This window comes from Monodelphis domestica, chromosome 1 (assembly GCF_027887165.1).
Source record: "Monodelphis domestica isolate mMonDom1 chromosome 1, mMonDom1.pri, whole genome shotgun sequence".
Taxonomy (NCBI): Eukaryota; Metazoa; Chordata; class Mammalia; order Didelphimorphia; family Didelphidae; genus Monodelphis; species Monodelphis domestica.
The window spans coordinates 460,358,076-460,370,009 of record NC_077227.1 but is presented as its reverse complement, the minus strand read 5'-3'; the positions used below and the strand labels follow the sequence as shown (position 1 = coordinate 460,370,009).

At 44.7% G+C, this 11,934-nt stretch overlaps 1 protein-coding gene across 1 annotated transcript; it reads right to left on the bottom strand.

Annotated features, from left to right (window-relative positions):
- Window positions 1–309: 309 nt before the first annotated feature.
- On the bottom strand, window positions 310–10,921 carry LOC100011493 (cilia- and flagella-associated protein 157-like). Its single transcript, XM_056812447.1, has 9 exons — window positions 10,737–10,921; window positions 8,839–9,110; window positions 6,712–6,865; window positions 5,961–6,228; window positions 3,799–3,929; window positions 2,585–2,735; window positions 943–1,130; window positions 624–792; window positions 310–484 (listed from the first exon to the last, which is right to left on the bottom strand). Exons 1-9 carry the CDS (start codon window positions 10,868–10,870, stop codon window positions 395–397), a joined length of 1,557 nt encoding a protein of 518 aa, XP_056668425.1. The 5' UTR covers window positions 10,871–10,921; the 3' UTR covers window positions 310–394.
- Between the last annotated feature and the right edge of the window lie 1,013 nt (window positions 10,922–11,934).

Here is an 11,934-nt window from a genome sequence, read left to right as displayed (position 1 = left end):
GAAGAGATGCCAAGGTCGGCCTCATCAGCTTCCCAGGAAAGACCCATCTGGGACAAGTCTGCACAGGGACAACTCATGAAACAGTCTTTGGCCCCAGAGGAACAGGTCAAATTTCTTTGCCTTGGAAGGGTTCTGGGCTGGGACCAGGGCTTCTAGCCTAAGGGGCACATGCTCAAGGGCAGGGGAGGGGAGGGGAAGGAAGGGGTCCAGTGGCCTCATGGCTTTTCTTCCATTCCTGTCTTATAACCATTTTATTCAACATTTACTTTCTCTCCCACCTTTGCCTAGGAAATAATAAGACTACCAATGTCAACAGCATTTCTTCTTTATACATTTTTAAATTCCAGTTACCCCTTTGCTAGAACTGAGGGCCAGGGGATGGTAAAGGGGGAATCTATTCCTGTTCTTCCCCTGGACTGGAGTGCAGGTGGAAAGGTGGCAAGCTGGCCTGCCTTGGCCCTTTAAAAAGCTGAGGGCTTGGAATCTGGAAAAGAAAAATTCAGGGATGGGAGAGGTCTGACCTCCATCCCCTTGCCTCCTATTCCTTCACCCCCAACCCTTCCACATATCAAAGGTCCTCCCTTTACATCCTTGTCCTCACCCTCCCTCCCTAGCTTCCTCACCTCAGGGTTGCTGAAAGCCTTAACAGGCCTATGGCTTTTGAATGACTCAGAATCTTGGCTATCCTCTGGGGCTGAGGGTGGACGGGGCACCAGGCCCAGGTCTCCAAGCTTGTACGGTTGAATGTCAGCCAATTCCTGGAGCAAAGTGGTGGGCTCACACGGCTGAGGACTAAGAAGAAAGAGAGTCAGGATTGAGGGGACTCCAAAAAGAAACACACCTCCTCTTTCTCCTAATTTTGCACACTTCAAAACCCAACCCAAATCCTTCCTCCTTTGAAGCCTTCCTTGATGAAGACTGTCAGGGCAGGTTGCTACTCACCTGTCCTCAAAAGATGTCAAGAAAGACTGGACCGAGGGGGACTTGGGTGGGGGAGGTACAAACTCTGGCATAGTGGGCTTTACAATCACAACCTCAGTTAGTATAGTCAACAGCTGCCGCAGCATCTCCTTCTTCCCTAGGTGGAAAAACAGGTCTACCTCACCAGGCCTGGTTTTCTCAGGGCGTACCTGTAGGGATCAGGAAGAGAGAGGCGGTATGTGGAGAGAGGTCAGCCCTGTGAGCCCTCCCTAGCTCCCCCACATCCTCCACCTGCCTACATCTGTACAGGTCTTTTTTTTTTTAAACCATATCTTCCGTCTTAGGATCAATACTGTGTCACTACCAAGGCAGAAGAGTGGTAAGGGCTAGGCAATGGGGGTTAAGTGACTTGCCTGGAGTCACACAGCTAGGAAGTATCTGAGGCTAGATTTGAACCCAGGACTTGTTGTCTCTGGGCCTGGCTCTCAATGTCCTGAGTCATCTAGCTGTCCCCATCTGCACAAGTCTTGATGAGTATTATAGCAGTCAAACTGGGCAACCATCTCAGTTTGGATTAGCATTGCCTGGTCCTTTATGGATAAGGGCTCTCCCCTCATGACCTATGGGGAAGCTGAGAAATGGAACATGACTTGCTTTGTCACATTGATTGAGTCACTTGATGTTTCTGGGGCTGAGTTTCTTAATCTGTAAAATGGGGAGGTTGAACTAGATAATCCCTAAGGCTCCTTCCAACCTTGGCATTCTATGGTTCTAGATATGAGCTGTCTTATCTGGAGTCATACAAGGAGTTAATGGCAGAAATGAGAACAGAATCCAGGTCTCCTTGAGCTTCAGTTTCCTTACCTATAAAATGGGGATGATAACACCTAGCTTTACCTTCCTTGTTGTGGTAAGAGTTAAATGAGGTAAAAGGGATGTGGGAGCACTTTGCCAACTGTAGTGCTGGGAGTAGCTATGATAGTATATTGAGTTTTTTAAAGGGTGACCATACCTAGTATTCTTTGGGTCTTCCCCTTGTCACTTAGTATCCTATTTCTGGCTCACTGACCTATATAGCCCATGGCAGTGATGGTGAACCTTTTAGAGATGGAATGTCAGACACCCCCCCATCCCACCCCCCAGTGCCATGCTCCTCCCCACCCCATACACTGGGTATACCCCACCCCCTTTACCCCACGGGGGAAGGAGGAAGTGCTCCCATTGGGTTCCTGGAAGGAGGGAAGGGTGAAGTAAGGAATGTCCTCAGCAAGTGTAGAGAGGGGGAGGGGAGTGGTCAAAGCACTCTGCTCCCATCCAGCTATTCTGCCTGTGAGTCACCCACCTTACCTCCATGTGCTCCCATTAGCTGTTAGGCAGAGGGGTGGGGCATGTGAAAAAAATGTCTTCAGGCATAGTGGAGTCCCTCTGCCTTTCTAATAACAAACGGGGGGGGGGGGGGGGGCGGCAGGGGTGGAGGGGAGGTGGGAGGGTGGCCTGAGTGCTCACAGAGAGCTCTGTGTACCATCTTTGGCACCTGTGCCATAGGTTTGCCAACACTGGCCTATGGTCATGCAACATAACATGCATTCTTTGGTTGGACAGTTCTCATCATCTGGAGTCTTAGCCTTGACTGGACATCCTTAGCCAGGGTCTAAACGCTCACCATCATCAAGTCCCGGAGGTGGCAAGTTGCTTTGGCCAGCACAACCTCCAGGCTTTCCCTCTTATCCCTCTCCTTTTCCAGCTCTACTGTCAGCTTCTGCCCCTGGGTCTTCTGTCTTTTCAGTTGCTTCCTCAAGTTCTTTATCCTCATCCTGGGGATCCAGGGACAGAGGACTATGAGGGGCTGACTTTATTTCCACTATATCCCCTCACCCTGCAGTAGATAAAGTGTTAGACTGGGAGGTCAGAAAACATTTATTAGCTGTGTAACTCTGGGCAAGTCACTTAATGTCTCACAGTCTCAGTTTCCTCACCTGTAAAATGAAGCTAATAAAAGCACCTATTTCCTAAGGTTGCTGTGAAGATCAAATGTGTGCAAAGCACTTTGCAAACCTTAAAGTGCTATATAAATACTAGCCATTGTCATTCTTAATTTTTTGTTATTATCAGCATTATCATCATCATTAACCTAATCATCATCATCATTATGTGGTGGTGGTGATGATGATGATGATGGGTTATAGGTAAGACAGAGAACTGTACTCAAGAATAGCTTCATTGGCCAGGATCAATACCTCTTGAGGCTATTTTTTTTAACCCTTACCTTCTGTCTTAGAATCGATGCTGTGCATTGGTTCCAAGGCAGATGAGTGTTAAGGGCTAGGCAATGGGGGTTAAGTGACTTGTCTAGGGTCACACAGCTAGAAAGTGTCTGAGGTTAGATTTGAACCCACCACTTCCCATATCTAGGCCTGACTCTATCCATTGAGCCACCCAGCTGCCCTTTGATACCACTTCTTGACCTTGAGAGGGTACATGGATGGCTTGATCACTCCCTATGTTTAGAACTACCTCTGGTTAAATCATTATTCTTAGGACCAGAAGTGGCATCAAGAGATCATGTGGCTGTCTCCTACATCCCCAAGGAGAAAACAGAAGCCCAGAGGATGGAGGTGTCTATGTCCAAGCCTAGCAAAGTTTGTAATAGAGTCAAGGCTGGGATCAGATCTCTTCACTCCGGGGTTGGTGGTCTTTACATGACCCCATCCTAATATTCCCCCAGAGAACATGTATTCACTGGTTACTTAGCCATGTGAGCAATCTGGGACTATAGTTTCTTATACCAAGTACTCTGATCACTGGGTTGAATTTTCTGTCCACCCCACTGGTTCACCTCCCCTTCCCTCCCCTGGAGGAAGGGCAAAGTCATCTTACTTTAGATCCTGGTTGTCTTCCTCCATCTGCTGAAAAGCAATCTCTGACTCGCTCAGAATTAGTCGAAGCTGTTCAGCTTCGACCTCTGTTTGCTGTTGCTCCTGGTACTTAGCAGAAAGAAGTTGAATCATCTAGGGGAGAAGGGAAAGGTCAGGAGGTAGTGACTACATGAGCCACACAGATGACCTGCTCCAATCCCAGGGGAGCTTGGGATCTTCTCAAGATAATTTACAGTGCTGAAGGAAAGCCCATTGTGCCTTCTCTATGTCCTCAGTGGGTATATTAATTTAAATAAAGCCATAGGTATATATATATACACACACACACATATATACATACACACACATATATACACACATATACATATTTTTAAACCTTTACTTTCCATCTTAGAATCAATACTGAGTATTGGTTCCAAGGCAGAAAAGTGGTAAGGACTAGGCAATGGGGGTTAAGTGACTTGCCCAGGGTCACACAGCTGGGAAGTGTCTAAAGCTAGATTTGAACCTAGGACCTCCCATATCTAGGCCTGGCTCTCAATCATCTGAGCCACCCAGCTGCCCTCTCTCTATACATATACATATAAAACAGATGAACTGTTGTTTCCCTTGTGTAAAAGAAGCTATTCCCATCTATGCAAATCTTCCCTATTCCTTTAAGTCTGACTTTTCCTGATGGCCCCAGGCCACATTGATCTTCTCTTCCCTTCTCTTCTTCTGCCTTTATCTGCACTGCTAATTTAGCACCTTGCTGTCATGTGGCATTTTTGTATTGCCTTATACTCCCTAAGGATTTATTCTAATGGATCTTGTCTCCCCAACTAGACTTGTAAGCTCCTTCTCAAGGGTATCAGCAGTCTTTGTACTGAGATAGTTCTATTACCAAACAGGATGAATCCCAATGAGATACACTGTAATTAGAAGCTCTGTTACCAGATGTAGATGAATACTGGAGACCTGGGAATGAGTTCTAGAACTTTAAATATGGCACAAAACATCATGCAATATGAACTCAGACCCCTAGCAAGGTTCCTGACATGGAGACCACCATTTTTCTTCCCTTTTGGATAGGTCTTAACGGTCATTAGGTTACTACCCAATTTATAGGTCCTCAGAATTAGATAAAAGGTTCCTGTAAAGTACCAAGGGCCAGTTAATAGACTATGCAGTTTTGTTTTTTGGCTTGTTTTACTTTGTTTTGTTTTTTGAAGAAAAGCCTCTTTACACCTTGTTTGGGGAAACAAACCTTCCCCTTATTGGGGAAATCATCCAAAGCTTATAAAGAAGCACTTGTACAGACACTTCTTTTCAAGCCAGGAAAATTCCAACTCTTTAGCTCTTCTAGAACATGGAGGAGGGGGTGACAGAGAAGGGGTGGGATGAAGGAGAAAGGAAAGTGGAACCCTTTTTTTCATTTCTCGAAGGCAGTTCTATGTTGGCAAAGATGTGGCACATGTGCCCAGGCAACACTGAGGGGGCTGCTTTGTTCCCCCTCTCCACTGTGCCTGAGGGCATTTTTTGCATGCCCTGCCCCTCTGTCTAGCCGCCCAATGCAAGCACTTCCTCTGCTCTCTGGAATAATGCAGGGACTCACAGGCAGCTTGAAGGTACAGTTTGGGCATGGGATCTCTAAAAGGTTCACTAACACTGCTCTAGCAGACTATTCTCATTACTTAATGTGTCAGCACCTCCATAGTGGACAGCTCCCTAGCAGCCTCCAGAACCTTCATGGTAAATTTTAGTTTTAAGAATGCTCAATTTTAGTGAACTTTCATTGGCTACCTATTCTGTGCCCAACACTGTGGCAGCCACCAGAGTAGACGTCTTTAAAAGGCACATAAGAACATCTCCCCAGTGTCACTCATTTAAGGAGCACCATATTTCTTCTGCCCTTCATCCTGTTGCCCTCCCAAGGCATCTCTTTCTCACCTTTGCCTCCATGTCATTGTTGGGGGGAGGAGGAGGGGAGAGAAGGCAAAGCAAATAAACAAAACCAAACCTAACCCTAAAGAAAAAAAAGTTTTCTCTCCAATATCTTCACTTTCTCTTCCCCCAGTTTTCTTATCTTTATCAAGGACTCAGGCCTGATAAACCCTCCTTGTAGGACAGCTTCAGTGCAAATGTAGGTCAGAACCTTTCTCACTTCTAACCAGCTGATCTTGCCTTGATGTGGCTGAGGCTGTTCTTAACCATGTTCTTCTCATTTTTCTCCAGAAGGGCCAGCTGTTTGCACAACTCCAGTTTGGACTCTTTCAGCTCCCCATTCTCCTTGAGCTGCTCCAAGTTTCTGGAGTTTATTTTGGCCAGATCCAGGGCCACTATCATGTTCTCCCGAATAGCTCTCTTTGTTGTCTCTGCCATCTGGGAGGAAGAAAACTTGCGAAACTCAGTTGCTACTGTGTTCATGCGATGGAATATGTCCTTCCGAAGTCTTTGTAGAATGGAGAAAAGAACCTAATATGAGGCCTAGGATCTTAGGTATTCTTGAAATTCAAATTCAGATACCTCTTCACCCAAGCCAAGATCTCTGAACCCCCTAGGATTGTCTGCTGATGTTCTCCAATCCTATGCCTCATAAATTGATCATGGAGTTATAGAATCAGACCATCAGAGCTTGAAGGAACACTACAGAACATTTAGGCCAATATTAATCCTTTATGAATGAGGAAACTGGAGCCTAGCATACACATAAGCTTATGCAAGGTTACACAGCTAGCATCTAAGAGGGAGATCCCCAATACCTGAGCTTAGATGATTAGATTGTCTTTTAGATCTCCTTTGATTTGGGTAAATGATCTCTAGATCCATTTAGATACCAGGAGAAGAGCCCTCAGCCCTTAATTTCACCCCATCTCATACCCCACCACCACCACTCCTGTCCCCCAACCCACCATTACCTATGGGTGGTTCAAACCTTTCTTTATCTATCAAAGCCTTCCTTTCCATGTTGTAAATATAAGTCTTATATTCATCTTGCTGGTTCTTTAGCTGTTCCTCCAGAAGGGAAAACCTGGACATGAGTTCAGACTTGTGGAATTGGAAGTCCTCTAAGGCAGATAGCTTCCCCCCTGCCCAGAAAAAAAACGAATTAGCAAGAGGGACCCAGCACCCTCAAAAGCCTTCAACTGGATTGAGGGTGTCTAAGGTATGTGAAACAATTCACTCCTGGGCATAGGCTCCTCAGGGAGAATGCTTCTCTGTACCTCACTCCCACTACTTCCTAGCCTATGAGTGATCTGGTCTGACCCCACTGTTCCAGCCCAGTTTGGAACACCTTCCCAGTTCACACCCTCCACTTCAGTCTTCTTGGTATCCCCTGTGCCTAGCATACCCAGGAACTTTTTGTCCAGTCAAAACCTCCCCCTTGGTAAGCTTCCTTGCCTTTCTTTCTTCTACTTATTAATTAGTCATTATTACTATTATTATAAAACCTTTACCTTCCTTCTTAGAATCAATACTATGTATTGGTTCCAAGGCAGAAGAGCAGTAAGGGCTAGGCAATTGGGGTTGTGACTTGCCCAGGGTCACACAGCTAGGAAGTGTCTGAGGCCAGATTTGAACCCAGGACGTAGGCCTGAGCCACCCAGCTGTCCCCTCTACTTATTTAGAGCATCTTTCAAGACTTAGTTCAAATCTTACCATCTCCTTTCTTGACCTGTCCATGACTCCCCCCTTTTCAAAAATCTTGAACATTTATGCAAGCTATGATTGACAATAAAGCTGATTGACTTCAGTATCCAAATGAGTGTTATCTCTTTCCAAGTGGTTCCCTTGGGAGCAGACAAGGTGACTCAGTGGATTGAGAGCCAGGCTTAGAGACAAGAGGTCCTGAATTCAAATCTGACCTCAGGCACTTCCTAGTTATGTGACCCTGGGCAAGTTATTAAACTCCAGTTGCCTATCTTACCACTCTTCTTCCTTGGAACTTAGTATCAGTTCTAAAATGGAAAGTAGTAAGGGTTGAAAACTAAAAGGAATGAACAAAAGATGGATGGAAGTGTGGCAATGGATATATTACCATCTTCTTTGCTACTGTATTCACAGAAACCATGGGTGAGACTTTTCCATTTGACTTGCAGCTAGGACATATATGTGCCATCTCCCCCCCCCCCCCATTAGAATGTGAGCTCCTTGAAAGGAGGAACTGTTTTATTTTTCTTTTTGTGACTTGCCCAGGGGCACGCAGCTGGGAAGTGTCTGTGGTCAGATTTGAATCCAGGACCCCCCTCTCCAGGTCTGGCTTTCTCTCTACTGAGATGCCTAGCTGTATCCTCTCACTGTGATTTCACTGTGATTTTATGACCATAAGTTTTAAGGCTAGAAAGGTTCATCTAGTCTAACCACCTCATTTTTATAGAGGAATAAGAATCAAAAAGAGTAAGTGATCTAAGGTCAAACATACAGGTAGTAAGTAGAATCTGGATATAAACCCATGTGCTTATCTAGACAGGTAATCTCTTTCAAGACCAGGGATCTGCCTTTTCCTCCTATATTATTCATGATGAGGAAGACCTGAGTTCAAATCTTCCCTCAGACACTCAATAGCTATGTGATGCTGGGCAAGTTACTTAACCCTGTTTGGCTCAGTTTCCTCATATGTCAAATGAGCTGAAGAAGGAAATGGAAAACCACTCCAATATCCTTTTTTTTATTAAAAAAATTAAATTCATACCTTCTGCCTTAGAATTGACACTGTCATTGACAACTGTCATTTCCAAGGGAGAAGAACAGTAAGGTCTAGGCAATTGGGGTTAAATGACTTACTCAAGGTCACACACATCTAGGAAGTGTCCAAGGTCACATTTGAACCCAGGACCTCTTGTCTCCAGGGTTGGCTCTCTATTCACTGAATCATCTAGTTGCCACCCCCCTCCCACTCCAGAATCTTTGCTAAAAAAAACCTCAAATGAGATCACAAAGAGTCAGCCTCAACTGAAAATTACTGACCATTCACAGTGAAGCCTAGGTCAGTGGCTAGACACCTTGGAATCATTCAGTGAAGATGTTATGATGGAACACCTGATTTGGGCCCTTCCCTTACCTAACATGATATTCTCCATGGTGAGCTGATCTTTGGTCTCCTGGAACTCATGGCGAACCTGGGCCAGCTGGGCCTCAAAGGCATCCTTCTCCACCTCTTTGGAGATCTGCAGCCCCTGTATCTGTGAGTTAAGGTCCGTGATCTCATCCACACGTTGGTTGAGAGTTCGTTTCAGGAAGGAAACGACCTCCTTTTGGTTGTGGGTCAGCTGCTGAAACTCATCCTGGAACACTTTCTCCTGCTCAGATATCTCTTCCCATTTCTTTTTGTACCTTGAGAAAGAGGCAGGCAGGGGTTGGAGGAGCAGAGTACTTACTGCCCTGTGGGGTTAATATATTCAAAGGGAGAAGATAGAAGATATCTAGTGGTTCTCCAGTAGTTTTTCCTACCCAGTAAGGAAACGGATAAGAAACAATACATTCAGGAACTGGGGCCATTGATGCTTTCTTCCTACTTCCTGGGATCAAAATACAAGAAGATAGAAGATCCAAAGGGGCAGAGAGGAGGCCATAAGTATCCTAGGGTTCAACATTTGGTTCTAATATCAGCCTTTTAGAACTACCAGAAAAAATGAAACTCTTCAATGCCAGGACACCAAAGTGATTTGGAAAGTCAAAGAGATTTTTGCTTATGTAAAATGGAGCAGTTGACTACCTGGTGTGACTGTAGGGCAGCGCCACCCTTTCCAGAAATATTCCCCTCTACCAGCCTGTCATTGATGCTACAAATGCCAGCAATCACCATCCATCCCTGTGGATTTCCCTACCCATCCCTTGGAAAATGCAGATCTCTCACTGAAGGGCTAATACAGCAAGTCCCCATGAGCTTTGCAGAAATCTGTCAGCACTTAGTCAGCCCAGGCAGAGGATATTGGGGTGCTGAGGGACAGGAAAGGGCTCAGAAAGAGGAGCTAAGCAACCCTGAAGGCAGACTATCTATCAGTTTCCCCGCTATGGCCAGGCACAGTGACTATGCAGCCTCCTGAACTTGAGCTTCCTGGTACTTAGAACTTGTCTGTTCTTTCTGAGCTGGTGAGGTCCAGAGGGGCCATCTATTCCAACTCCTTAATTTTTTAAAACTTTGAAAAAATGTTTCAATTACATGTAGAAATAATTTTGGACAATTGTTGTCTGACATTTTAAAATTCATTTTCTCCCTCCTCCTCCTCCTTCCATGAGACAATAAATAATCTGATATAGCTTATACCAGTGCTGTCATGCAATACATATTTACATATTCCTCATGCCATAAAAGAAGACACATATCACGCATACAAGAAATATTTCATAAAGGAAATAAAGTGCAAGATAATGTGCTTTGATCAGCAATTAGACTCCAATAGGTCCTTCCTTGACCATGGATAACATTTTTCATCCTGAGTCTCTTGGGATTATCTTGGAACCCTGTTTTGCTGAAAATACTTCAAGCCTTTACAGTGGATCATCATCCAGGAGTTCTGTTACTGCATACACAATTCTCCTGTTTCTGCTCACCTCACTTTGCATCAGATCATCTAAGTCTTTCCAGGATTTTTTTAAACTCATCCTAGTCACCATTTCTTATGGCACAGTAGTATTCCACTACAACCATATACCACAACTTGTTCAGCCATTCCCCAACTGAGGGACAACTCAAGTCTCCAATTCTTTGCCACTACAAACCCCTTTGTTTTTCCAGATGAAGAGTTGAGGGCCAGAAAGGGAGAGGGACTTGCTCAAGGTCTCACAGTTGGTTGAAGTCAAAGCTAGGATTAACACCAATAATCATGACTCCAATATCCAGAGACCTCAGCACTAGAGCCAAGAGGGGGACATAGGTACCCAGCCCTGTGGCCCCCATTGCCCCAACAGCTTTCAGCTCTCCAGCTGACTCTTGTCTGGACCTCCTAACTCACCGACCTGTCAAGCCGATTCTCCAGGTCCCGAATTTGGATGTGGTAGAACTCCCTGGTTTCTGTCAAGACAGATGCCAAGGCCTTAGTAGCCTCCTGGATATCTATTTTCTTTTTCTTCTCTTTCTTCTTAGGAGCCATGGCTGGCTATCGCTGCTGCCCCTTTAAAAGTCTTAGCTGTTGCTAAGGAAGCTGCCTTCCATACATAGTAACAGGCAGAGAAGGAACTGAATTTAAAGGAACCTTGACACCCAACAAGTGGACTGTTTCTTGGTCTTTTCCTATCCGTGTTCAAAAAGCTCTCCCTGGGCAGCATCTTCTGAAGCCTGCAATTCCACAGCCACTTCCTACAAAAGCGGGCTTTTATTACCTCTCATCTGCAATTCCCTATTTTTAAAGATTTTTCTTTTATCTGTATTTATGCCTTTTGTTTCTGCAGCACATTTAATTTTGAACACGTCCCCCCCCCCCAATCTTCCCTTACTCAGGGAATTATGCCTTGGAACAAAGATGTTAAAAGAAAGTTGATACCTGACACAAGTGAAAATAAATTCAATTATTTATTTTTTTCCTCAATTACATATAACAAATTTCCACATCAGTTTCTGAAGTTCTATGATCCAAATTGTTTCCCTTCCTCCCTTCCCTCCCTGCTCCCGGAGCTGGCAAGTGATTCCTTCTGGGTTATACATGTATTATTATGCAAAACTGATCTCTATATTATTCTAAATTCTATAATTAAAAAAAAAGAAAGTTGGGGGAGTTAATAGCAAAATTAATCAATATTTTAAATGTGCCCAATAGCATATCCATAGTCCTCCATGTTTTTAATAAAGTGAATAGTTTGATCATCTCTTCTCTGGAGCCCAGCTTGGTCATTATAATTTTTTTAAACCTTACCTTCCATCTTAGCATCAATTTGGTGATTTGTGTTTTGTTCTGTGATTTGGTTCCAAGACAGAAGAGCAGTAAGGGCTAGGCAATGGGGGTTAAGTGACTTGCTCAGGGTCATACAGCTAGGAAGTGTCTGAGGTCAAATTTGAACCTAGAACCTCCTGTCTCCAGGCCTATCTACTGAATCACCTAGCTGCCTCCTAACTTCTTTATTATTGTCCCTTCTCAGGGCTTCACGTTCTCAACCCAGGTGTCATCCCCTATTCCTCACCCTCTCCATCCCATCTAATCTAGCTCATATATATATACAT